Raw genomic sequence first — 27,610 nt, forward strand, 5'->3', positions numbered from 1 at the left:
TAATAAAAAAGCTCAGAGCTTAATTATAGGTCAGCAGGTTCACAAATCTATAATCTGTATTTTTTTGAAAATTTCTACTCAAAACTCCCCTCTTAATGAGAGATTTCAACGTAAACTATTTACGCTACAATAAAATGTGTTTCAAAATAAAACTGATTTCATCGGATAAAAAGATTTCTTGGTAGGTATTTTTTTTTAAATTAAAACTCAATTGCTGACATAATGTATTTAATAACACATATTACAAGTTACATAGGACTTACATCTAAAACTAGTTCAACGGCAGACATATATCTGTGTCCAGAGTTAGGCCTCAACAGTAATAGCGATCTGAGAAGATATTTTATATCTTTAACAGTGGAGATTTGGCAGAAAAATATATTATTTAAAACCATCCGAAAATACACAATCACAGTTACTAGGCAATTGAACCTTAATTTTCAATGAGGTTTTAAAATATTGAAAAACTATATCTAATTACTTTGAATTGATATGTAACGTTTATATGATATGTTTAGTTATCTAGGCACCTAGAAAAATATTACTGTTAATTCATACGACAAACTTTAGGCAATCCATAAATTGTCAGTAATGTAATCAGTAAAACTCTTACTTGCCACGCGGGCTTTACTAAAAAGCGAAATTTACACCGACTTACATTAGAGAAATCTTAAAGTTATGATATGTTAACATCAATTATTAATAAATCCCTCAGCCAGTTGGATATGTATGTTTATTTGAATACTTATAGCTATTATTAAATTTATTAAAGACACATAAACACTATTTAAACATTCATAAGATAATAGTCAAAATATTTTATCCTAAAATCTAATTTGCGAATAAAGGAAACTACGATGCTTCGTCGTAACGAAATAAAAGTGTTCGGTTAACCGTTGTCAAAGCCATATTTCGACTTTTAAATCATCGTATTTTAATATCATTCATTGATAATTTAACGAATAATATCAAAAGAACTAAGAAAATGAAATAGGTTTCATTAAATTTCACCTTGCCTATTACATTTTCCATTTTTCAATCATTTATGATTAAAAATATTCAAAAATGGAACAAAATTATAGAAGGACAGTATATACTTTTATTCATAAATGATTTTAAAAGAATGAACAATTTAAATGAAAAAAGGAATTTTATGAATTGTTCACTCTTGATTTGAATTTGGAATTAATGCATCCGGTACACCCCGATACGTTTTTCGCCAGCGGTATGTTGGACGACCTCGCGAATTTGGTCAGTCGCTACGGGTCCTATGCAGACTAAAGCCTCCTTAAAGTATCCACAGCTCTATAAGAAAAAATATATAGAGACTTTTTCAATATTAATTATAAAACATAATAAGAGACAAACTTATAATGTTCTATGAAATAAAACAACATTTGCAGTTGTCAGGAGAAAAAAGCTGGATAGCAATTTAAAAAGTTTCCGTGTAACTTTTTTGTAGAAGTATATATATAAAAATATTATTCACAGCGTGACCTAAAGTATAACTAATTTAACAACAGAGTAACTTGTTAATTTAACAAAACAAAGGTATAACAAACCCTTTGATAGAATATTAATTTCGTTTCACAGAAATATTAATAATTAAGAACCAGATTATATTCTTGAAAACATCCCTTAAAGATTCTCGAATATTTAATAAGAAAAGAGTTGATATATATATTTTTTTTGCTTTCATCTTGTACCCTCATAGTCTATGCAAATGGGAAACAAGGCGTGATATTTGTCATTACATCATTATAGTTCGACATAACCATCTTAATACTTAATTAAAAATGTACAGTTTACAAATTGAAAAGATAATATGACACCAAATAAGAATTATATTAGGTCGCAAGTTCTTTCCGCAAAGACTACATAAATAATATGTAAGGGCAGCCTAGAGCAGCGTGACTCTCATCCTCGAGCTTCGAGACCCTTTGTGCACCAATGGAATTTCTTTCTATGTGCGCATTTAACATTTGCTCGAATGGTGAAGGAAAGCATCGTAAGGGCATGCCTTGGACCTGAGACACAGGACTGATGACCTTGCTTATTAGATTGAAACATGATCATGAAACAGATACAGCAATCTGAGGCCCAGATCTAAAATGCTTAGCACAACTGATTTGATTATTTTTTTAAAGGTAACGCCTATTTTAGTAAAAGAGCAATAGTATTATATACCGAAAAGAATATCTACTGACATAGGAATAAAGCTAAGATAATGTACCATAGACAATTTTAAGTTTTTTATCAATCATCGTTTCGAACAAACACTACATATATATTCCTGATCGTACAGCGCTTTAATATGGAAATGAAACTTTAATAAAAACTATCGTCAGTATCTTAAATTTAACTACAATAAAATATCTATAAGACATATAAAACTAAATATTTAACAAGAATAACGCTACAAAACGTTTTATGACTCGATTTTAATTTATAGTTAATTTCATAAGTAGGGTTTATCAACGGAAAATCAAGATTGAAAACGAAGTCGGAAGGTAGAGGATCTTACCTTGCGTGCTTTCTGCCGGTGGCGACGTTGCATGACGCAGCAAAGACCTCGGCTGATGTCACATTCGCTTGAGGTTGAGCAGTCTTCATTGTATTGCTTACGGCCGGCGGATGGGAGACGACATACATGCATTTCTCCTATGAGTCGAATGCAACATTTTTGTTATTTTTGTTTCAACGGTTTGGATATTGATTTATATGAATCAAAACGCAACTATGGCAGTAGCCTACATAATAATAATAATATAGTTTTATTTTGTTCCACAAAAATACAAACACATACGTAACAACACGTTTATATTAAGTAATAAAGTACAATGTTGTATTTATATGCCAATTAAAAGCCTAGGTTTTCAACAATTTTCTACCTTTAGCTATCCCTAGCCATTTCTTCCATATCGTAATCAGAATATATGTTTTATTAATGAAACGACTTAAATTCTTAATTCCTTTACATCAACTATAAAATCCACTTTCGTAACTGACTTATACATTTTTTATTGATAATTTTAAGATAGTTTATGTTTTTTGATGAAGGCAAGAAATTGAAGATTATGTTGTTATTGATAATGAATGGCAGTTTTGTTAACAATGACGTATGTGTTAGAAGTCATCACAATAACATATCACCCGCACAGTGACAATACACAAGACAATTTTGCTACAGTATTAAAATTAGACTAGAAAACTATCATATAGGACACAAAAAAATGTGAAAGTTTTTTTGTTTTGTTTTCTTCCAAAACCTTGTCGCCTAAATAATTTTAAGTCGACGTAAGTCAAAAGTTTCCATCAACAATTACATCTTCGAAATGAACACCAACCTGGCACAACTTCTTCACACACCAGTCCAGCGTCACATTGATTCTCCCGGTTGCAAATTTCACCCAGTTTACGCCCAGCGAATGCCGGCAAGCAGCGGCCACCGTCCTCTGTTGGCAATAAAATTTTCAGTTATCCGCATGTGCATTAAAAGTTTTCAGTCAAAAGTGGACCATGATCCCAAAGTCTAAGTTCAGACATCGTTCCCAGTTCATAATATTTGTATTAATATGTAATTGTTATAATACAAATATTAAAACAAATTTCATATTTAAAAATTATATAAGCTGACAAACTGTACTGTATATAAGTAACAGAGAATTACATCAAACATCGAATGTAAACTGGAACACCTTGGGGTGTGTGTGTGGGGGGGGGGGGGGGCATAGCACAGTTGTCTGGAAAATTAATTTCCTAAAACGTTTACCTCGCAATTGCCGACAGCATTTACTTGATTAAAATATGTTCGGCGTAATTAGAGGAAAAATATTACTTTATTAACACTGTACCTTCGCTTTTACTTTACTGAATATTTTATTTAACAAAATCAAGCGTCATTTCAAAATTCATTTACAAGCAATTAGGTCACCTTGCAGTAGCAGTTTCAGGCCGGCTTCCTCACGATGTTAGCCACCAGTTAGGAAGACGCACGATGTAAGATGATGTATTGGCTTAAACGTATGACTTCAGGTTTAAAAGTCGCCGGAATAAGTAGCCATCAGGCTAGCACAGCCTTCAATGTTATTTTATTATGGCTTAATTGTTACACATTTCATCATTGATTTATGAGTATAAAACACTAGCTGACCCGTACCCACTTTTTTTGTGACTTAAATACAAAATTTAGGTATTCGATATACGCTACGCTAATTTGTAGGCATCAAAACTTCAAATTTTCTCTAGAACACAATCAATCATATTTCCGTTCATTCAACTGTTTTATCTCCTCTCCTTACTTTGCTAGTCCGAATTCGAAACTAGACTTTAATTTTTAATATATAGCCTCACATATAACGTAACTTTCTATAGGTCAAATAATTTTCATTATTGATTCAGTAGATACGTAGATTACGAAAAATATTATTACACTATAATAGCGATGGTTTTATCTACCTTTTATATTGTTAATGAAATTCAAAACTTTACCACTAATAAAATTGGTCTGCGAATACCTGTCATGAATGAAAAGTACAAATACAAAACGCTAGCCTCAAAGAGAATTTCCAGAAGTTAATTACGAATCGAAATGAATTTCGGTACAAGCAATTGGAACTTTTTCAATTACAAACTTAAGATGAAATATACGGTTATTAAATAATAATCATAAAATACTTTTTTGGCTTTAAGCGAGTGAATTTGTAACGCAGTGTTTTTAAATTACATCCTTCTGTGCCTGACAAATCGATTTTTTGGGTCTAAGGCATGCCGGTTTGCTCAGGATGTTGTTATCACCGTAAAAGCTAATTGTAAATGGGCACATAGACAGAAAGTCCATTGGTGTAAGTGTGTGACCCTCACTCCTGAGTTGGTGGGTTGGAATTACAGTAATTAGCAATTGCAGACATAATGAGAAAACCGTCATTTCAGAAACCCAAAAATCTATGAAATGCGTCAGATCATCTACTAGTCTCTAAAATAAAAATTATCAAAGAAATGAATGCAAACCGAGGTTTAGGCCCATGTAGGGTTGTAGCGCTACGGGCTTATAATTATTATTAAAGCCTATAATAAAAGGCACTGAAATATATTAAAAAAGCATAATTTGTAAATATAAAATCAGCGCTACTCTACTGAAAATCTTCTCTTGTTGTGACACCTTTACGTTTATTTCATGTTATTTCAAAACATTCATTCCACGGGAAAATATATTGATATACACTTCAGTTCAGCTGTCTCTTGGAGGGTGATACTATATTGTTAATGTGATGTGTTTCAAATATACTTCCCGGTAATTTTTCCAGTATGTTATCGTCGGAGGTGTAACGAAGTTAAAGACTTGTACTGATATGGGAACACATGCCTACTAATAATTAATTAAGGAAATGTAACCAAACCTCTTGGCAATACATAAGTATTATTTCCAATTCCCGGAGAATCAACAATTGTTTATTTAGCCACGAAAATATACCCTTTCAAAATTATATAACGAGTGACGACTTCAAATAAATAGTTAACTTAAGAGGTTTTAATTTTTCAATCCTCCATTTAATGTTTAACGATTAAGTAAGTACTAATTATCATTGTAAAGGCTTTTTTCTGAAATAACAAAAATCAACGCACTTTAATAAGATTTCTCGCCTGAATAAAAGCCTATTACTTCGTCAACGTATCAGACGGCGTGTAAAGCTCCCAGTGGAGCTTTTATATGCTAAAAGCTCTTCACCTCGCGAGAGCTTTGAAGGCACTCGACAGTTCTTTTGTCGGCACTTTGCGCTTTTCTAAATAATTTAGTTGATTCGCTGTAATTTCTGGTTATTATAAGAATAATTTACTAGAAAATAATATTATATGATGAAGCTATACCCATTACCCATCCATGGAGGCGTAGATTGTAACTCAGTTATCTTTCTGTATCTCGATAGAGATAAAGGCACATTGCTGCATAAATAGATTGTGTGCTAATAAACAACTTTAACAGAAGGTGTCATAAATATTATATAACTTGTTTTAATAACATCATTATAACGTGTTATGGAAAGGACCAAGGGAAATAAGGAGAAGAGGGCGCCGAATAAAAAGGTGGATAGAAGAAATAGAAGCTGTAACAGGAAGCGAATGGATAAAGAAAATCATGGACAAAGTTAGTTGGATAAAGGAAGGGAAGGACGGAAGGGGTTCCGATCGAAGGTGCTGAATTCAGCTAATATAGGATATATAGGATAACTATATAAATAAAATAATGTATTAAATGTAAAAAATCTGTTTATTATATTTTTTTGCATGATTGGAAACTAAACGGGCTTTATTATTATTACGTGTTACATAAAATATAGTAAATGTTAAAATTGGGTTAAATCTCATAAATGAAACTGAACAGCGTCTTTTCCCGGTAGTTTTGGATGCAATGCAATTAAATGCTGAAACAACCTGTCACCTCTACTACCCGACGTGCAAGTCATTAAGCCTTTCAAGATAAATTGCAAGTTATCTTTTGGAATGTCAGTCGGCAGAGTTGTCTCATATATGATGTTTGTTTGTGTTTATAATTAGATTTTTGTCTTCATTTTATCAATTATTTTATTTTAATTGTTAAGGTTTTTATTTTATTTAGGATGCCGTCACTCCAAGATATTATGGGTCCAATGAAAATTCTGTAGCTTCAAATAGCGACAGTGATACCGTACAAGGGTTTGCAAGTTCCATGTAGTTCACTCAATATCCGTAACGCTGATGGTGCAATTTTTGAAATTGACGTAATCTCTTACATGATCTCGAGATTGGTATTGGAAGTTACAGAGTCAAGACGTTATTACAAAAGTATAGAGTATGAACTAACAGAACTCTATATTCTGCGTTCAGGAAATTTCTAAAAGATAAAGTGCTTCAGGAACATTTTAAGCGTTCTTTACAGTTACGACGTTTCGCGTGCATTGCAAGGCGTCCATGTTTGCTAATCACGCGAAAGAAATTAAACTGTTATGTTTAATTATTCAAATTGTTTAATTTAGTAAAGTTTCATTATAAATTGGATTTTCCAACGTAGTCCGACTTAATTTGTATAATCGAATAAGCTCGGATAAAGCTTGTTTAACCCCTACCATGACCTTAAACTATGACGTCAATGGATCGACACTGTACCCTGCATAATAGAACCTTAGGCGTATAGTCGAGTCTATATCTTGAAATTTCTCAACTAAAATGCATTAACAAGTAATATAGTTACTACTGGTATGTAAAGTGTTAAAACCTTTAACTTTTTATTATCAAGTCAAACCACTCAAGCAAATATGTTGAGTTTTAGAAAGTATGGAGGTTGAAAAACTATTTTAAAATATAGATGAGTTTTAAGATATAGAATTTCAATGAAGGCAATGTGCTGATGGTGCCAAAGTTTTCCTTAACTCCTTGGATGGAAAACCATATTTACCATATTTTTGAAGTGAAACTTCTTTATCGGCATTGTAAATAAAAAACCGTCACATGTTACGTTTACGCGTCACATTGTTCCGTTACGCGCCATGTTTTTCTTGTTGTTGTTGTTCCTACCATTGTTGATTCGAAGAGAACAATAACAATGATAGTAATAATTCTGTTATAATTAATGAAATTCTGTAATGATCTCAGTAGTAATAAGGTAAAATGAAATAATTGTATTCATGTTTATGATAATAAAAGCCTTTTGTTAATCATTATCTTATTTCACTTTATTTAACCAATTTCTATAGAGTTGCATATAGTTGATCATTTTTCGAAAAATAAGGTCATAAAAAAGTTTTACTTCTCACATGTGTACACTAGTACACGCACACATTTTTTTATAGCATTTGCTGTACGACTCTATACCATGAGGTAATCAATGGAATTGTCTTATGCTATGCACATTACGAGTAACGCTCGTTGCTACTAAAGAAACAACGTGAGGAATCACCATGTTTCAGTCCCAAAAAAGTCTGATCACCAGCTACATGTGAAGAAAATATAGGTTAAGAATCAGAATATAATCTGCATATTCTGAGAACTAGGCTGTTTTTAACGTACCCGTCTCAAGGCACATGAGGCCTCTGCAGCAGTCTCCATTCGTGATGCATGGAGAGCTGTAGCAGTGGGTGTCTTCAGCGTCTTCTATACGATTCCCTTCTAGAGCCTCTGCGTATATTTCTTCTGGTTCAACCTGTTAAGGAGATAATTCATAAGCTATAGCCTTAAATGTTTTAAAAATCGTCAAAATTAAAAGTACATATTATTTGCTTTTGTGTCATTATTATTCTTCGGCTCTCGTGAATCGTATTTAATTTTTATTTATTTTTGTTAAGTGTTTACGGTGTTAACTTCATATTTTAAATGTTACTTTGTGTCTGAAGTCCCATACCCTACCTAGTAGTGTAAGAGGTACATTTGCGTCAGTTTACTTGACATTTTCTGTCATATCAACTGCGTATAAATTTTACAAAGAACCCTTTGTGCCGATAAAATAGCGTACTAAAAAAATATTTTTATTATTCCAACAAGATCTTGTGCGAATTTTACTTACATTGTCAGGAAATTTATGGTTATTATTTTAAGAATGTTGTTTTTATATTAACGAGAGAGCATTTCTCCTAAGAGATAGAAAATTTAATTCGGAAAAGGTTCGAGGTAACCGCCTAGAACCCTATATATATGTATTTACTACGCCGATTTAATTACCCTTATATTTTAATCCAGAATAGTCGTTTTACTTTTGACGTCTGACAAATAATGAAAATACATTTACTCAATCCGTCCAATCAAATGTCCCTGAAACGGAAAGTAATCTTCTACTTGTGTAACGGTTGTTTGATTATATTTTTTTTAATTACATATACATATATCAAATGGAAGAGACAGAAGATAAATCCAAATGTGGGGAAACTTTCTCTATCAACGAAAAAAAAAGCAATGGCGCTACAACCTTTTTAGGTCTGGGCTTCAGATTCTTTATCTGTTTCATGATCATTTGTTAATCGAATAGGCAAGTAGGTGATCAGCCTTCTGTGTCTGACGCACGCCGTCGATTTTTTAGGTCTAAGACAAGCCGGTTTCCTCACGATGTTTTCCTTGACTGTTCGAGCTAATGTTATGCGCACATAGAAATAAAATCCATTGGTGCACAGCCAGGGATCGAACCTAAGACCTCAGGGATGAGAGTCGCATGCTGAAGCCACTAGGCCAAATCTGCTGCTCTTTCCACGAAACATCCTCTTTAATTATGTGTGATAAAGTTTTTTTTCTTTTCTTCTATTTTCTGAGGTTGAATATGATAGGGCAATGTTTATGCCTATCTAAATTTAGCTTAGGTTCATCGAAAATGAGGCGTAATATGATGCCATATTTAGTTCAATCTGCCCACATATGTCCCATGGAATCACAAAGGTCACTGAGCAATCATGAAGTGAACTGAAAGATTAACCTTTGCCTCCTAATGAGTGTATAGCGTGTGACGAAATGTTCATATATAATGGGAAATTTTTGCGGTTTGCAATTACTGGCGACATAACGCGTCAATTTCCCAGAAAGCCTAATATAGGACATAAAAAACAACGATATCCAAAGTCAACATGGGATTGTAGTTAGTCAAAAGGCGAGAATAATGTTGCTTTTTGTGTTGTTATTTAATATGGACCTACTGTCGAAGTGCCTTCATGACTTAGTAATAACGTATAACTCATTTGTGTTCGATTCCCAGCTTTTTTTTTATGTTACATAAGGCAAACGGGCGGGTGAGCCTCCTCACCCGATGGTAAGTGATACAACCGCCCATGGACACTCACACTTGCAAGCTCGCAAGCGCGCTGCCGGTCTTTTAAGTGGGCAGTTGGTTCCACATGATGGTGGTACGCAGAAATTCCCTTAAGAAACACTCAGTTGTGGAACGACGGACGTCAAAGTAATATGGATGGTTAAATTCTATTTCTGTCCACTGTCTGTAACAACTTACAACGAACTACTGTGATAACGGAAGTTCCAACACAATATCGAATAAAAAGGTAAACGTAAATGGCCTACTTTATGTTATCTAAGTTTACCTCAGTTAAGGTTAGTCTTTCTATTGTCTATTTAAGTATCTAATATTTTTTTAATGAACCATTCTGATTCTAATATACAGGTTTTAAGACGTCATAATGGAAAAGTCTGAATATTTTATATTTAAATCATACATTAATTGAGAAATGATTATGTATAAAAAAGCACTTATTTAGATTCTGTTCGTGACTTAGGTATAAGGCTAGACTACAAAATGACGTATATTGACACAATATGACAAAGCCTATAAGTAGTGTAATTTTGTAAGACGCAAAGAAAAAATAACTGCAGCTTACTTCTGGAAAATTCTAGAAAAAAATGCCCTTTCAAGTTGCTGCCCACAAGACTTCAAAAATTCAGTTTTGTATCGCGCAGCCCGTCACAACGACCAATATTTAAGCCTTGACTGATTTAAGCTATCGCGAGCTATGGTTAAAATGAGTATAAAAAATTTCCAAAGTGCAAATCACGTTCATAATGAGCACATTCTCATACACACCTTCACGTACATACCCTCGCTTTGACACCATCATACAAGACAGGCAAACTAGTTATTAGTTAGTTAGATGTATTAAATGTTCTTTATTCTTTCTTCCCTTTTGTAAGTTTTTGAGCCTTTTTGTAAATATTATGTATTCCATCTTTGGCTATATTTTAGTCTAATTATTTGATATTATATATAATTAGCTGAAGGATTACGAAATAAATAAATAACCTACCTGCCCATAGGGATAGTGACGGTAGGGGGATCTCCCATACCCCAGGTTGGCGAGCATGTCAGAGCTGAAGCGGTTGAAGAGGCCACCCCAGGCGTGACTGGAGCCGAGACAGGCCAGCATCAGCAGCGCAGATAATGCCATGTTGATGCTATCAATAAAAAAGATTATCAATGAAAATGTTGATGTTAATTTAAAAAAAATCTAATTTAAGTTAGTTGTGTATTAAAAGAGACCACAATTATTTTTATTTGAACATATAATGATTCAATCGATTTATTGGTTTAAATAAGTGTACTAATATTAATTTCGCGTCTATATAAAACGTTACAGTTTAATTTTATTTAAATACTTATGTGTGCTTGTCCAATACTCCGTAAGATTATTATAAATTTATCGTCTGGAAACTAATCAATCCCTACAAGTTATATAAATAAATACGATTTATTTGTAAAAATCACAATACAGACTGGTATGAAGTTCTTTAAATTAAATATTTTTTAAATTATTTAAATTAAAACACCGGCTACATTATTATTTTATTTTTACGCAACTAACTGAGGTTGGAGCTAGATACTTACCGAAACATGGTCTGGTCTCCTTGGTAGCCTGGGAACAACTGTGGATCCATACAGGGTGGTGAAGTGCGCATGGTAGGAAGAAGTACGCGTCCATAATGGCGATCTTGTTTTGCGATAATTTTGCGACTTATATTTATGTAATATTAAGTGATCTTAGCATATGAATATTGTTTGCATTGTACACGTAAGGTGTAGTTTTTGTTTCGTTAGTATTTGCTTAAGTTTACAGACTTAGAGACAGTTTATTTGATAATAATATATGTTTCATAACAAAGTACAAAATAAAAATTACAGTTTTAAGACGAAATATTTTATTACAATGCGAAGAATATTAAATAAATTTGACATTTCAATATTATGTCATAGAAAATGCATATGTATTCGTATTATGTTCTATTTTAATGACATTACAAGGGTCGAAATGTCCAAATGTGTAATATTAGTACTACACTTTTAAATGTACCTAGTCTGGCCATAAATACTGTTACATAAAAACTTTTATTTTTGTCAACTATTTAATTATTTTGAATTTGGAACATGTTATTTTAAAAACTCGATTTTGCGCGAACTTCGATCTTAAAACTACAATGACTGTTAATCCTATGAAAGCCAGAATTCGTCGAAACCCAATTAGGAAGTAATAAATGTTATATCGAGAAATGAAATGACTCTGTCGCGTGTTATAAAACTAGACCTGAAGATCGTTGCTTGTCGTCGATGCATTAAATCAATCTTTACATTTAAAGAGAGTGGATCCATGAAAACGATCTATAGTCAGTTATAGGGGACATGATCTATTCAAAACGACACGGCGACATTGAGTCTCTTAAAAAATCTTTTGAGCATGCAATGGCAAAATTTCCCTTCGAAACATAGCATAAATCCATAGATTCGTCGCCAAGTTAAATAATTTAATGGATTTATGTATATCTATGACGTTTAAGGCCTGTATATAAGCCAAATGTGGCCATTTCGAATAGAATATTTTCTTTATTTTTACTGAGAATTGAATAAATATGTAGGTATAAATTTTAATAATATTACATAACTCCAATTTAAAAAATGCTCTTTTGTGACAGAATGTATTGCTTGACTAGTTTACATATTGGTCAGCTTACAATTAAGATAAATTAAAAATATTCCTCACATAACCCGGGGTTCAAAACTAAGACCCAAGAGAGGAGAGTCGCACGGTAAAGCCACTAGGCCAACACCGCTGTTACCTTATAAGTAGAGTAAAACATGAAAAAGTAATCAAACAAAAAAATAAAACTAATATAAACAAGAATGAAAAAGGTTCTATGCAGGCAAATAGTTTAATTTTGTTAACCAGGGCGATTATAAAACTGCGACAGTAAAACTTTGTCAATTGTTTTTTTTTTTTTTTTAAATTTTAAAAAATATATATTGTCTTTATATTAGGTCTTTACCTATGTAATTGGACATTCTATAACTAGCATTTACAGATTTAATTATCTATGAATTGGCATGCTCGAAATTCAAATAAGTTTTATTCGAAAGCATTGTTTTTTAAATTTCAAATTCAGTCATTTGTTTTTAGATAGTTTTATGTTTCTGTGCAGTTGTGGTAGTTTTTGGCGCCAAAGATAAAGTAAAAATATAAAATAAATAATACGTGGACGTCGAAAAAAAAGGTTATATTTTGCTATTAGATTTTGTTATAATTGAATTTAAATTGAACATTATGTATCATAAATCGCATAAAATAAAAATAACCGTGACCGAACCCTTACCCAACTGATATCAAACACGTTAAAACATTTTCTCGGAATTTCCTATTTATAATTTGACTATGTTTCAAAGGAGAGATTATTTCAAACTGGGAATATTTTTTAAATGAAATCTGACAGGAATTTTCTTTCGATGTTGACCTTTGATAATATACAATTTATATTATTAGATATTTAAGGTTTAATACTTAAAGTGACTTAGATGATATTATACTGCGAAGATGACTTACAGTACGTAGTCCCAAATTACATTTTAACTATTTCATAGCAATATGTCTTCAGTCAAACAGTTGACCGGCCATGAGCATACCAATCCGAAACGATTTATTTTTCCCCTTAAATCGAAAACACAGCCAGCCACAACTAGGCCATTGATTATGATCGATACAGAATTTTTCTGAAAATATATATTTCTATTTTAAAATAAAGTTCAAAATATGATTTGACGTAGTTGGGATGACAAATTGAATACGCCCACGTATTGACGTCACAATGCGATTTCCTTTAGAGGTCAAAGTTTACGATTTTCATTCGATATTTTACGTGATAAACAATGATAAATAGATATCAACTTAGAGAATATTGATGTTACGATACACGTTTAAATGGTATTGATGGCTTAGTCGTTAACGGACGAGTGTGTTCTAATCCCGCAGAATAATTGTGTCACATTGGTTAAAAAAATATTATATACAGATTTTGAAAAAATATTATTATTATTTTTAATAATATTTTTGTTATAATGAACTAGGTTTATAAAAACTCAGTTATATACTCAGATGCTATTATATGCTTTCCTGAAGATGGTGCCTACGCAGTGGTTCTATTTAGAATAAATATCAATCGTAGCCGTTACGAGTCGTAGATGTAGGTAAATAATTTGTTTAACAGTCGTTCTTTTCTCAAATGAATTTAACGTCAGCCTCAGTTTGAGTTATTTATCTTCGTAAAGTTTGACTTTTAACAAATCAAATTAAGAACTAAATTACTTCTGGGATCTGCGAAGATGTATTAGGTTGTTTAATTTAATAAACTGTATAAATATTTTTACTTCGAATTCATTTATTTCTATATAGTAGGTAACATAAAAATTAACAATTTTATAAACTACACAACATTAACTATAACACGTCAAATTAACATCCAAAGAGTTAAAGTAGCAAGTTAAGCACGGTTTGTACCACCATGACGACCAATTGTAATAAACCTGGCAGCAAAGCCCCGCCAATGCCCACCAAAACATCGTCTGCGAGTTCGGAAACGGATGACACAAGATTTGTGAGTAAATTTTGCATGTTGGCAACACCGGAAGTCGGCGTACTAGGATTCGCGCCAACCGCATATTCTGGCAGAGACCTCAAAAAGTTCACTATTGCTAGAGCTTGGGAGTAAAGCTTCAAAAGTGACGTTTCAAGTGCACTTAAATCCACTGGAATTAGGGCGCTAATAGGTGGCGGGAGTGTGTCGAAGATTGAAAGGAGCGATAAAAGGAGGTTGTATACGTTGTTGAGAAGTGGTAACAATATGTTTACAAGTGGATACACAGCTGGTAATTGAACTGATGTTGCCGCAACTGGCCGCTGAAAAAATAAAAACTCGGTTATGACTATTTAATGCTTTTTTGGGGAGTGGACCTCGTTTTACAATACAAGTTATGTATAAACATAACTTGTATTGTAAAACTGTACTGTTTTATAACAGTTTGCAATAAAATGTCTGTTATAATGGTGTTTTAATACTTATAACTATATTTTTTTATTTAGTATTCAAATCTATAGTATATAATCTTTTATATTTTTTATTTTCATACGAAAGTTGTAAAATTTTGGTGATTAAAAATAACTCACCATTAACGAGACCGCTACACAGATTAAAAGAGCTAAAGTCACTTTGGACGCCATATTTTTTAACAAAAAAAAATATTTACCCAAAAATGACCTATTCTCGTATATCCAAGTGCCTTGTGTTATTTTTTATTATAAATACATTTTATATATTACATATTGCAATATATTTTGTGTCAGTTTTCCTGATAAGATATAAAATTACCTAATTTCATATTGTACTTTTTCGTATCTGCATCATTGTTTTCTATCAAAATATGATTTTCTCGCTAATGTTATTAGATTTCATAAAATACATTCTTAAAAATACCTTTTGAAATTGCCAACTCGAGACAACATCCCTTTTCGTTTATGGACAATGTCAGACTACGGAATATTTTTAACAGTAATTTCTCAATTATAATTACAAAATGTAGTGTTATTTATAATCAAAATTTGTATAAATAGGTAAGAAGTTATTGTAAGGACGATTGAGTGTAATTATGATTAAATAAATTAAAATAGAGTTACTTGCATTATGGCAGATGCGCGCAATTATAAAATAAAGAATAAAACAATGGATTGTGACTACTCATTTCATATACCAAAATATGGCCTTTTACTCAGTTATTTTCACGTAACTAGATAACCGCGTACATTTACATACTTTTGTACTGTACTGGACACTAATACATTAGACTGTTTCTAGAATATTATAATGTTCTACACTGTAAAATTATGTCTTACGAAAAATGCAAATAACCTATTTATTCAAACTGCCAAAATTTGTTTCTTCGGCATTGCGAAAAACAATCGAACTGAGGAAGTTATTTTTACAAATCACCATAATTGTTTAACACTTATTTGCACGCGTCATACATGACATAAACAAAAGAAGTCACTCAGCACAAGGGGATACCTTATAAGCGATGTTTTTTAACCAGTTTTGAATTATAAAAACAGAAGTTCAGGAAGTGCGAAATGTTCTATTATCTGTTGAAGTAACTGTTTTTTTTTAAAGAAATGTTTGGATTTCAACATCACCGATTGAGCGATTACTAACCTATTCTTTGCCAAGATTGCTAAATTATCAAGGAAAATAGATAATATTGTTTCATACTATATTTAGGTAACAATATTAATAATGATAACAAAGCTTTATATAACAGTGTATTGTATTTTTGACTACAAAACTATATCTGTTAGTGATAATTCAAATATATTTATTTTATAATGCGGTATCCCGTTGGATTAACTATTTTGGTTATATTTTTGGTTAGTTTCATTTATTATTTTTATTCTTTTATATTTAATAAAAAATCTTTGACGAGCTGAGTGCAGTAGTACCTATTTCTAGATCTATTTTACAAACTAATTGAGTTATTTTTCATTGTTATATGCGTACACGCATAGTATCAGTTTTGCAATGTTTGTGTAAATATTGAGTTGGTTATCATCCTAACAAATAAACATGTCATCGTACAAATTATATCAAATAAACTAAAAAACAGTATAGCCATACATTCAATTAAAGTAATTCTGAAAGAAAAAATACTTTTTAACTGGATTAAAACTATTTGTATTATTATAAACTTATAATTATAAACATAATTTTAAATTAATTTTTTTCCGATGTTTCCGACGAATTTAAAAATTTAAATTTAAAATTGTGTAAATAATTAGAAGTTTATAATAATACAAATAGCTTTAATCCGGTTAAAAAAGTGTTTTTCTTTTAATGTGTAATAACTATGTTAACAAAAGACAATACTATAAACTAATTCTACTCAAATCAGCTTATGGTATTAGGGTATACTTACCTTCTGAAAAGGGAAATGATTATACATTAAAATTCCACATCTTTCGACATTTCAGGGTTTATCGAAAGCTTAGTGTTGTATCTATCTGTTTTAACTAAAATCATTCGGATTGCTTATATTTTTACATAATAGATGCAAGTTATTAATTAAATTTACAAATATTCATTTAGGATTTTAACTAATTGGGGATAGTTTAAACTCTGAGAAACGTTACAATCTAAGTAATATATCGGTATGTAGTAAACAATTGAGTTTGTAGTGAATTTTTAAGGGTTTTATTTTCGTATCGTGTAATAATCTAACCGCAATTATTCGTATTAATTAATAATTTATTCTATAAGCCCTAAAAATGAAGAATGTTTTATATCGTTAAAATGATAAATGAGGATTCAATGAAAATGTCACGCCTTGTTTATTTTTTTATGAGACTAGCGCCTTTGCTGATTTTTTAGATACAAATACCTAACTATCAACTGCCAGTAATTAATTTCACATATGGTTTTCAGGTTAAGGACACAACAGCAATGATACCAGCATATTCAGTTTCCGCACTTCGGCTTGCATTCGACGAAATATCAACAGTGGTGCCCGTCGCCAATCAGCTAGCTAGTCTTTTAATACCATTCCTCATAAACCTTATTAACAATTTAAACAATCTGTCAAACATCGTACAGAATTTGACACCAGCATTATTGCCATACTTTGGTTGTACATTACCATTATTGTATGCTACATTAACAGATTTAACATCTGTCCTGTTTTTGTATATTAGTGTTCTTATATCGTTATTCAGGTCAAATGTTTTAGCAGCTCCTGGCTTGTTATTAGGTCTTGCGTCACAGGTTTTAAACTTAGTACTGGGCCTGTTGACTGGATTAACTGATAACACCGGCTTACTGTCTGGATTACTTAAATTAATAACCAATGTGTTAGTGGAATTAGAAAAGATGTTGATTTGAATAAAAAAATTTGTTGCTTTTATATGTATTTTAATTGTTATCATTAACTTATAAACCGTATATGTAAGCCACTATCGAATGACTATATAATATAAGCTAAATGATTTGTTAAATAATAGGTCCATTTATTTTAGGTTAGCCAAGGTTTCTGTTCAAAGTATATATTCCTTATATTTATAGGAATATATTTTAAATCTAACGATCAGTGTTAGCCTAGTAGCATCAGCGTATAGCTGTCATCCCTAAAGGTTTGATCTCGATCTCTGCCTATGAACGCATTTAATATTCGAACGTAGGGTGAAGGAAAAACCGAAAGTAAATCTGCATGTCATAAGCCCAACAAGTCGTCAACGTGTGTCAGGCACAGAAGGCTGATCACGTACTTGCCTATTAGAAAAAAACAAATGATTACGAAAATATATACACAAATCTGAGAAGCCGACCATAAAGGTTGTAGCACCACAGGTTTTTATTAATAGTTTAAATGAAAAAATCTAATAATATAAAGATTTAATATGTTTATGTAAATATTTGTTTTATCCGTTTGTTTCCTTTTGATGACATTTTCTTTTCTCGCGTGTAGTTTCTCTACCCTTTACTTAAAACTGGCATAAAGTTAAAACTATCGCCATAAAAATTAACATACAATTACAGTGATTCCAGAGTTAGCATCAAATTAATAAGTATATTTATCCTGGAACATATAATATACAGGTAAAATTTGCGATTTAGTTTACACTGTTTTCATATGAACAAGACGATTTTCGTTAAAGGAATATTTATTCATTTTTCATTATTTATTTTTGATCAAGTCGGTCAGGGCACGTACAACTCAAGGGAATTGAATTATTTCTTCTGATATTTTAAAGATTATAATACCTTACCTATGAAACTCACCTGAGTTAGTACGACTGTTATATGGTGAAATACTTTTTAGCTTGTCTAAGTCTTAGAGTGAGTAGTGGGAGTAGTACTAGGCTATAATTGTAAGATTCAAGCCGAGACTTAACGCTAAAAATATCCTATGTCAAACTAAGAGAGATGTTGGCATTATAGCGCTAACTAACGAGACAGTTTTGCGTCCACAGCATGAAGCTACTTATTATGTAATAATCTTATGTAATGATACATAAGAAAACTCGTGGTTTATCGATATCTTTAAAGACCTATCTTGGCTCTTTCTCTTAATATATAAGGGAAATTCACGAGAGTCACGTACTAATACTTACGACTTCGCTTAATATTACTGTTGATTTATCATAGAAGGATAATGTAGAATTATGTTTGGAGTTAGCTTGTTTATGTGTGGTTTTGTTTGTTTGGTAAGTTTAGCTTTAAGGAATATATTTAATATTCCATTTAGTCATACCTATTTTATTTGTGTTAACGGTCCTAAGTAACTTTCATTGATTAGGGTTGAAAGATTTAAGTGCTTGGAGATTTGAAATAATTTTGATTAACACTTATGCCTAACTTACTACAAGGATTCTAAGAGAATAGATGTTTATTTCATAAATGCTTATCGAATGTAGCTTGTACTTATTACACTTAGTAAAACACAAATAAAAAATTATAAAAGAACATTAAGTATTATGAGAATTACTATAAAAAAATTAATTACAGTCAAATATATTTTATTTAAAACGAATACAATCATTGAATACGAATCTAAATAAGTTAACTCTAAGTTGAGAGTAATAAATGTGCCATCTTAAAAAGCTTCTGTACATAAATATCATTCTTAATTACCAACATACTATAACTAACAGGTTTTAAAAATAATATTTTGTCGCCTTAAACTAATTCATAATCAAATTTATAAAATTTCAGGTGAAATCACAAAATCAATTCCAGCAATTCCAATCATATCCTTACGGAACAAGCTATGCTAGTATCTACAGTAAACAGCCCATTATAGTTACCCCCGCAAGCTCTTATAACCAAGTTTACACCACTGTGCATCCCTCTATATACCCTGAAACTCCCTCAGTAGCAAGCTATTTACAGGAAACCCATTTGAACAACATACTTTCAAATCCCGCCATCCAGGCTTTCATAGATCCTGGGACCAAGATTTATAATCAAAACGGCATAGAAATATCAGATCAAGTTCGACCAAGAACTCCTAATGTTGTCAATAACTATTTTATAGTTCCAACGGATTACTTAAAGACAAATGAAAGCCAACCGTTTTTGAAAAATACACGACATAAAAATCAAAATAATTATTATAAATCATGCCCAAAGAGGCATTTAAGGAACGAACCGGTTAAAAGTACAAGAGAGTTTAAAAGTGATGACAATCCAAGGCCAAGATATAGGAAAAATCAACAGCTAAATTCACAATGTAAAGAAAACGGGGTGGGTAAAAAACAAAAGACGTTAGAAGATTCAGAGGTAATACTTAGTGATCTGGGTGTAAGAAACAATAAACAAAGTGATAGCTTTAAAAGAGAAGATAAACTGTCTACTCGGCAACGTTCTGAAAAATCATCAAGGACAAGCAATAATATAAATTATGATGATGAAAGGCTGGTAACAAAAAAACATAAAGACAGACGATTGAATGATGGGCTAAAAGCCCAATATAAGAGCAATTTAAATGAATGTGATGAACCTTTTTATTTAAATGAAGAATGTTGTGAATTGGATAAAAGAAATCCTCGCAATCCCGTCAACAAACCCTTAAACAAGAAAAGTCATACTAGATCTAAAAACAATCAGAACGATTTCATGAATAACTGGATGAACTATGTAAAAATGTTTATGCCCGATCAAAATAATGATTCTTTAGACTTTTCACAGATTAATTTTCCATATAATTTTGATCGAATGCCTAATTTTAATAATATAAAACCACAAGTAAATAAATCAAATAAAAGAAATAAAAAACGAAAGGAAAAAGAACAACAAGTATTAGAGATATCGAATAAAAGTGACCCAACTAAGCAAGATAAAAATAAAATAGTAGAACTGTCTCCTAAGTTCATCGAAGTAGAAGATAAAAAAGAACCGGTTAAAATAAATAAAGTGACTAACTTAATTCCAGAGTCATCAACGGAAACATCTGAAAAGGTTACAAATAAACAAAAAACATTATTAATAAATTCTGAAATTAGTGTGGAAGAAGTACCCATTATGTATCAAAATGAAATAATAGATTACTACCCAGACTTTAAAAATGATGCAATATATACAACAGATGAAGATGATTTGTATTTCTTCCATAACCGGCACTACTATAACACCGAAGAGGCACTCAATCGTGAAAGACGAAAATTCGATCGAAGTGAAGAAACCTCCAATCAGTCTGGAAGGAAAAGCGGCAACAATATTCCCTCGTATAAAAAAAGCAATGTAAAAGATAAATCGGAAGATCAATTCCGGACTCCTCCGGGCTTGAGTGATCCAGGATTTCAAACAAGAAAAATAAGTGTAAAAGATAAGACTGGTTTTTATTCATATCACATTGATGACAAAGATTCAATAGATTTTATACCAGTGGAAAAAGACGACAATAGCATCGAAACAGTCTATGCCCGTTCTAAAGTTGTTAAATACGGTAAACCTAGAGAGGTTGAAAAACATAAGATAGATCGTGATCAGGAAAACAGGAATGAAAGACATCGAAACGTTTATCCTAAGGACGGCGAAACAACTGTTGTGTTCTCTAAAGCATGGATTCCTGAAAAGAGTGTAAATTAAATGAAGATAGTCGTTGTTACTATTTATATGATTTTCAAGAGCAATTTTTACTTCCCTAACTTCTTATGTCTTCTGTGTATTTTACGAATAAATAAACTGCATACAATATTCTATTAGTAAAGAAAAAAAGAGCATTATGTCAATTTAACGAGTTATAATTTATTAAAACATTCTATATTGCTTCTTGATATATTTTTTTACGAAATTTTCCGTGTATAGGTTAGGTCATATGCTAACACCAACGTTACTTCTATTTTTTAAGTCAAAAACTCAGGAATCCAATGTGTATAACATATATAATTTAATTCAGTGACGCTAAAAATCTTTAGAGGAGTATGTTATCGTCGTCATGTCTTGTCGAAAGGTTTTCTATGCTACGTGCGTTTTGTGCGTTGTTTTAGGTACGAGGAACATGTCAATATGAAAAAAAGTACTTAGTTTTCTTACCATGTTTTTTAAATAAAATATCGCTAGGGAACCGATAAAACAAGTTTAAATGTACTATTTGCGCAACATATAAAAACTTCTACACAATCGGGATTCGAAGGCACGTCTACGGCGTTAATATCGTACTACTAAGCTAACAATGCTCTACATCATATACGTATGTACATAGTTCTTTAAACAAAACTATTACTTAAATATTATTTGTTACTGGAATAACAAGTGGTAAAATACCTACGGCAAATAAACATTCCCAACAAGTGTTTATTCACTTCAGTATTCAATTCAGTCTACGCAAATAAATGTAGATTGAATTCTCGCTAACGTATCTTTGTGAAGGCTTTCATCGTATTTCAGAGGCATGAATGTGTAATAAACTCCTAAGTAAATGTTTATTATCTTATTTGTGTTTTAATCTATTTTAGTAAACATATTTTTAAACATACATGCAATAGCGTATCCCGTTGCCTAATAACTTACGTAACCTGATGTATGTTTAAGTTAACGAAGTAAAAATAAAATAGTTTTTGTTATAATGTAAAGTTTTTTTGTTAATATTCTCAACGGTTTTTTTGGGTATAAAATATCCCACATGTTAGTTATAGTCAGATATTATGAGAATGTAATGTTGTAATTAAAGCGAAAAATATATGAGATGTAAAAAGAAACAAATACGAGGTATGTGCAAGATATTTTAATGTACAAATAATTAACAATCACTATTATAAAATAAATAATTAACCCTAATAATTATACAAGTATAATAATATCATTAGACTTTTGCTGTACAGGTGGTAAAACATTAATTGTTATCGTAGATACACATGGTTTAGAAGATTTAGTGGTAGTAGTGCTTGTAGAATTATCATTTCTTATTTTTATTGGCGTCTCTGGCAAATACCTCGGCGATTCAATACAAGGATGTGTCACTTCAAAAGTTGGTATTTCACATGATATTGGAACGTTTGAACCTTTGGGTAATGGTTTCTTTAACGTTTTAGAAATATCTTTATTGAAACTTGATAGAATATTAGAAACAATAACTGAAGTTATATTGTTTAAGGAAGCGCTTAAGAGTGAGTTATATTTATTTACAGTCTGATGTACCTGGTTCCCAGTGTTTGCTAAAACATTGACATAAGAACTTGTTGATTTTATCGGATTTAATTTTGTGTCATTTTGACTTAGTAGTTGTACTTTTGGTGCGTTGATAGCTGCTCCAGTTTGTTTATATGTGGTGCTAGGAATATAGAATACTGTGGGGTTTTTATAAGCTAGATTCGGAGCATTTGTGGGATTAAGAAGTGTAACTTTAGGTTTATTGATTTCATAGAATGAGTTGTTTGGAACTTGTACTGTATAAGGCGCAGCAGAAACTACTGGTGTATTATGTGTTGATTTAATGGTAATTTCTTGAGGATAAACTTTAGTAGTAAATGGTTGTACATGTATTGGAGAGCTATTTATTCTTCTGTAATCTTGATTATTATAATTTATAGGAGATGGCAGAGACGCAGGTGTTGGAAGCGTATAACATTTAATAGAATTGCTTCGATCTTTTTTCGAAATCGAATTATTTTGTATAATAATTGGTTCATTTACCAATGGGTTCACTTCAGGTATTTTATATAACAATCCACTTATATTTTGGTTCATAGTATCACCACCTTGACTTAATGTCAAATTATTTCTTCCGTGATAACAACGTGGTATTTGATTTATTGAGCTTCCAATGCTTTCCGGTACGATGGTTTTTATTTCACTTTTTACAAATGACTTGTCTTTTTCTAAATTTGGTTGGATGAAAACTCCTTCAGCGTTGGATTGTATATAATCAATATTAACATTGTTCTTATTTTCGTTATATGAAAGGGAAGATTTAATGTTGCTTGGATAGTAGAACGCATTAATACGATCTGATGTATATTTTCTTATGTCAAAACTGTTATTCAGAGGTACTGATTTTAAATTTACCATATCGTGTTTCGTTTGTGTATTACTTCCATTGTGATTATTTACGTTGATTGGCTTAATACTATCGTTAATGAGTTTAGAGTTAACATTAAATGCAGGCGATCTGTACCACGTATCATAATGTTGTGGTGCTTCTTCTGTTGCTTCGATTGATTTTGAATGTTTTGCCATGTCATAATGAGAGGGAATAGTCTGGTTTGCCGTGGTCTGTATTTGTCGTCTTAAAAAGTTTGCAAGGTTCATTTCTTCCATCTTTCTGTTACTAAAACTATTTTCGTGGCTTCTTTCGGTGGACATCTGATTAACGAAAGCACTAGGAATTTCATTGAGCCTGTTATGAGATTTACCACTCAGAGACATCTCTGTTACCCCTGGACTAGTCGAAAAAGAACTACTGTTTTTTGAACTGATTTTAGATTCAAAAGGTTTTGTCTTGTAAATTTGCTGACTTGTTATTTGCTGCGGTAACCTCGAAGAAGCCAATGTAGTATTAGACTGTTCGATAATATTTTGTACATCTTTAGTATGATGATCAGTATATAAATTTAACCTTGTTCTATATTTTTTATTTGATGGAGATTTCCAAAAAGGAATATCATTTAGAGGGCTATCAGGAATATTTTCATCGTCTCCTTTTACTTTTTCAAATGTTTTTGTTATGTGAGAGGTAAGTAGTCTATTTTCTACGGCACTTGCTGAAGACGTAAGCGAATGCTTTAAATGAGTTTGATCTTTAAACTCGTCATTTTCATTGGGTGCTCTATAATGTCCAACTAAATTAGCGCCTGGTTTCTGGTGAAGGTGCCTACTATAAGAAGGAGTTTCTGAAAACTCATTATACTTTCTATTGACTCCCCTACACTCTACTATTGGAGAAATGTGTGGTATGAAAGCATTATCCAAACTATATTCAGATTTTAAAGGAATTTGCATAAAAGGATTGTCATGTAACTTTATACGAGCATCGTATTCAGGGTTAGAAATTATATCTTCATTAGATTTAGGATTATCCAATCTTACATAATAATCGGAGGTATAATTATTTTTACCATAAAAATTTTCGGGATTACGTTGTATTTTTGCTACATCCTTGAGATGAGAAAAATCTTCAAGGTCTTCCTTTGTTCTTCTTTTTAAAACTTCTTCTCGATTATTCCATTTAGGCTTTTTCATTTCTTTACTGGGGTATTCATCGTGAGGAGAAAAATCATTGTAATTTATTTTGGACTGAAGACAATGATTTTCTGGCGAAATTTCAGGATTTCTTATTAATGTTCTATATTCATTAGATATATTAGATTGCAGAGGAACTTTGAAGTATAATCTTTCTGATTTCAAAATGTCGTCATCCTTACAGAATCTATAGGAAGGAGCATTGAGAAATTCCTTCTTGTGTTGTGTTGTTTCAGAGTAAATATCTTGCAGAAATGGGTCGAAATATTCTTCCTTATATCTTCGTATTGGGATATTATATGGATCAGGTGACACTTTCGATTTAACATTTAATGGTAACGTCTGTTCGTTTGGTATTTTTGCAATATTCTGAAAAGTAGAATAATTTTATCATTACTTATTATAAAAAAACTAATTAGAATAAACCAATACACGCAATTTAAGATACTTGAAGAAATTTTGTCTAACAAACAATAAGAAATATTGATTAATCGTAGTGCTTCATTACATTATTAATCTGTGCAATCAAAAGACACAATTAAGCACCGTAGTATGAAGGCATCTTAATGTAATTTCAGCTGAGTAATATCGTAAAAAATAAATTCTTATACAAAATAGAATAAAGTACGTAAAGATACTTACTTCATTGATATAAATAAAAAATAAGAATAACACAAACGCCCCCATCACTAAAGCATTCGGCAAATGACGAGCGATATATTTATAATATTTTATATTGTAATATCGAAATAAAAATCAAGTTAGTAGGTAATCGATTTGTAAGTAATTTTGTAACATTCGTTGTTACTGATTGACCTGATTTGCTTAATTATTATGTAATAGTATATTTCAAGTTTTTCTTAAGAAGTTTTATTGTCAATAGATCCCGAAAATTCTGAAGAATTTAATAAACTACGGCAACGAGATATAATGAATTGTACCAAAGGGGTATTTGAGGAATTATATAAGATTTAATTAATTATATAATGCATACAATGTTAACCAAAAATCTTTAGGAAAATCATTACATTATTTTTAATTTTCGTGAATAGTAATGACGAGTTTTATTTTATTGACAGCACATACACAGCACACAGACATTGACCGGCACAGCAATGGATAGGCAGTAATGTTATTACAGACGCTAACCTATGCAAACCAAATTTTGAATATATATAGATAATATATAGATAGATATTGAAATATCAGATATAGATTATTTCTAAAAAAGAAACCGGAAAAGTAAAGCTTTCCATTTCCGGTTGTCATACAGAGTAAACTAATATGTTGCTTCTATAGAAGAACAAAGTATTTTTGTGCTCTTGCCATCTATATGGTACTTTCATATTAAATATTATTGTAATGTTATTTTTTATTGACCGTTTTATTGAACTATTTTAATTCTTGAGTAATATAAAATACCTATGTTTTCTTTGAAACATAAAAATTATTACTATATTGTTATCGATTTTTGCATAATAGGTAGATAACGAATAATCAAAACATCCAGGACGTGCCTTTATTAATTTTATTTTTTAATATTTCCTAGATATTATTATCGTTGGCATTGTGCAAAATAATAATATAAATTTAAAAACAATACTACATGAATTCATTGTATAAATTTGATTTTGACAGTCTGGATTTGTATAACTTCCTTAATTTTCTAAAATGAAGAACTTAATTTTGTTCATGACCTTTCAAGCCATTGTTATTCAGGTATTTCTTTACTAAAATCATAAATAAACTTTCTAATCACTGGAAAATTAACTTATAATTAAATTATCGTAACTGTCGTGTTAATCTACACAAAGAAATATGATAAACTACATAATAAACATAGTTGTATCATAAGTTTGACAAACCTAACCGTTTCAGCGAAAAATAATTCACTTTTTGCTGGGCACGACCCCTTTGTTTGACTGCTAGTAGAGATTTTTCTGAACCGTTACGACGTAACCTTCAAGATAAGGTACCATTCCTTCAATTGGTGGCCTTCCGTGTTGGTAACTCACCTGCAAACCCCGAGGATGCAGGCGGCGATTGCGTTCAGTTTGTGTTCATAAAAAACTAACCTTCAATACGTTAAATATATATAATAAAAAAATGCTTCTATTCGTTTACGCGCAAAACTAAAAGACATGCAAATATTTTACCCCTATATCATATTACCAGACATATGTCAATAACTCATTTATGTATATTTTTTTACAGACCGCCTACTCTCAATGTGTCAATCGTGTTATCTCCAACTGTGCTCCAAACGTTGTCGAAACGATTCTTCCAAACCAATACTTTGGCCCTCAATTGGCACCAGCTTTAGGACCATTGGCACCGGCTCTAGCACCTGCTCCCGTTTTGGCACCGCCTCTAGTGCCAGGTGTGATCTCTGAAGTTGGATATCCAACTGTTATTCAAGATAGCAGTGTTGCTAATAACTTGGCAAATGCCTTACAACTACTTGTTGTTAGCAATTTGTTGAGTAGCACATTGCCCGGCCCTTGTGAATTGCCATTACCCGGATATCCGGTGGAAAGTATGGTTCCAATGCCATCGTTGCCGGCCTATAATTATGTTTACTAGTTTAATAAAGTTAAAAGCATACACTTTTTTTTAT

At 31.4% G+C, this 27,610-nt stretch overlaps 6 protein-coding genes across 6 annotated transcripts; 3 read left to right on the forward strand and 3 right to left on the reverse strand.

Annotated features, from left to right (window-relative positions):
- Nucleotides 1-220: 220 nt before the first annotated feature.
- LOC123715155 (ITG-like peptide) lies at nt 221-11,369 on the reverse strand. The gene is made up of 6 exons (XM_045670020.1): nt 11,345-11,369; nt 10,767-10,914; nt 8,044-8,176; nt 3,348-3,455; nt 2,525-2,661; nt 221-1,305 (listed from the first exon to the last, which is right to left on the reverse strand). The coding sequence occupies exons 1-6, from the start codon at nt 11,350-11,352 to the stop codon at nt 1,186-1,188; spliced, it is 654 nt and encodes a 217-aa protein (XP_045525976.1). The 5' UTR covers nt 11,353-11,369; the 3' UTR covers nt 221-1,185.
- A 2,767-nt stretch (nt 11,370-14,136) lies between these two features.
- Nucleotides 14,137-15,050, reverse strand: LOC123715358. The gene is made up of 2 exons (XM_045670335.1): nt 14,943-15,050; nt 14,137-14,675 (listed from the first exon to the last, which is right to left on the reverse strand). Exons 1-2 carry the CDS (start codon nt 14,994-14,996, stop codon nt 14,247-14,249), a joined length of 483 nt encoding a protein of 160 aa, XP_045526291.1. The 5' UTR covers nt 14,997-15,050; the 3' UTR covers nt 14,137-14,246.
- Nucleotides 15,051-16,103: 1,053 nt separating this feature from the next.
- Nucleotides 16,104-17,717, forward strand: LOC123715369. Its single transcript, XM_045670352.1, has 2 exons — nt 16,104-16,193; nt 17,245-17,717. Exons 1-2 carry the CDS (start codon nt 16,152-16,154, stop codon nt 17,695-17,697), a joined length of 495 nt encoding a protein of 164 aa, XP_045526308.1. The 5' UTR covers nt 16,104-16,151; the 3' UTR covers nt 17,698-17,717.
- A 1,200-nt stretch (nt 17,718-18,917) lies between these two features.
- On the forward strand, nt 18,918-22,249 carry LOC123715189. The gene is made up of 2 exons (XM_045670093.1): nt 18,918-19,019; nt 19,528-22,249. The coding sequence occupies exons 1-2, from the start codon at nt 18,978-18,980 to the stop codon at nt 21,400-21,402; spliced, it is 1,917 nt and encodes a 638-aa protein (XP_045526049.1). The 5' UTR covers nt 18,918-18,977; the 3' UTR covers nt 21,403-22,249.
- Nucleotides 22,250-22,596: 347 nt separating this feature from the next.
- LOC123715096 (homeobox protein 13-like) lies at nt 22,597-25,716 on the reverse strand. Its single transcript, XM_045669923.1, has 2 exons — nt 25,636-25,716; nt 22,597-25,362 (listed from the first exon to the last, which is right to left on the reverse strand). The coding sequence occupies exons 1-2, from the start codon at nt 25,678-25,680 to the stop codon at nt 22,597-22,599; spliced, it is 2,811 nt and encodes a 936-aa protein (XP_045525879.1). The 5' UTR covers nt 25,681-25,716.
- Nucleotides 25,717-26,592: 876 nt separating this feature from the next.
- On the forward strand, nt 26,593-27,597 carry LOC123715357. Its single transcript, XM_045670334.1, has 2 exons — nt 26,593-26,712; nt 27,208-27,597. The coding sequence occupies exons 1-2, from the start codon at nt 26,665-26,667 to the stop codon at nt 27,574-27,576; spliced, it is 417 nt and encodes a 138-aa protein (XP_045526290.1). The 5' UTR covers nt 26,593-26,664; the 3' UTR covers nt 27,577-27,597.
- Nucleotides 27,598-27,610: the final 13 nt, after the last annotated feature.

This window comes from Pieris brassicae, chromosome 10 (genome assembly GCF_905147105.1).
Source record: "Pieris brassicae chromosome 10, ilPieBrab1.1, whole genome shotgun sequence".
In the NCBI taxonomy this organism is placed as follows: Eukaryota; Metazoa; Arthropoda; class Insecta; order Lepidoptera; family Pieridae; genus Pieris; species Pieris brassicae.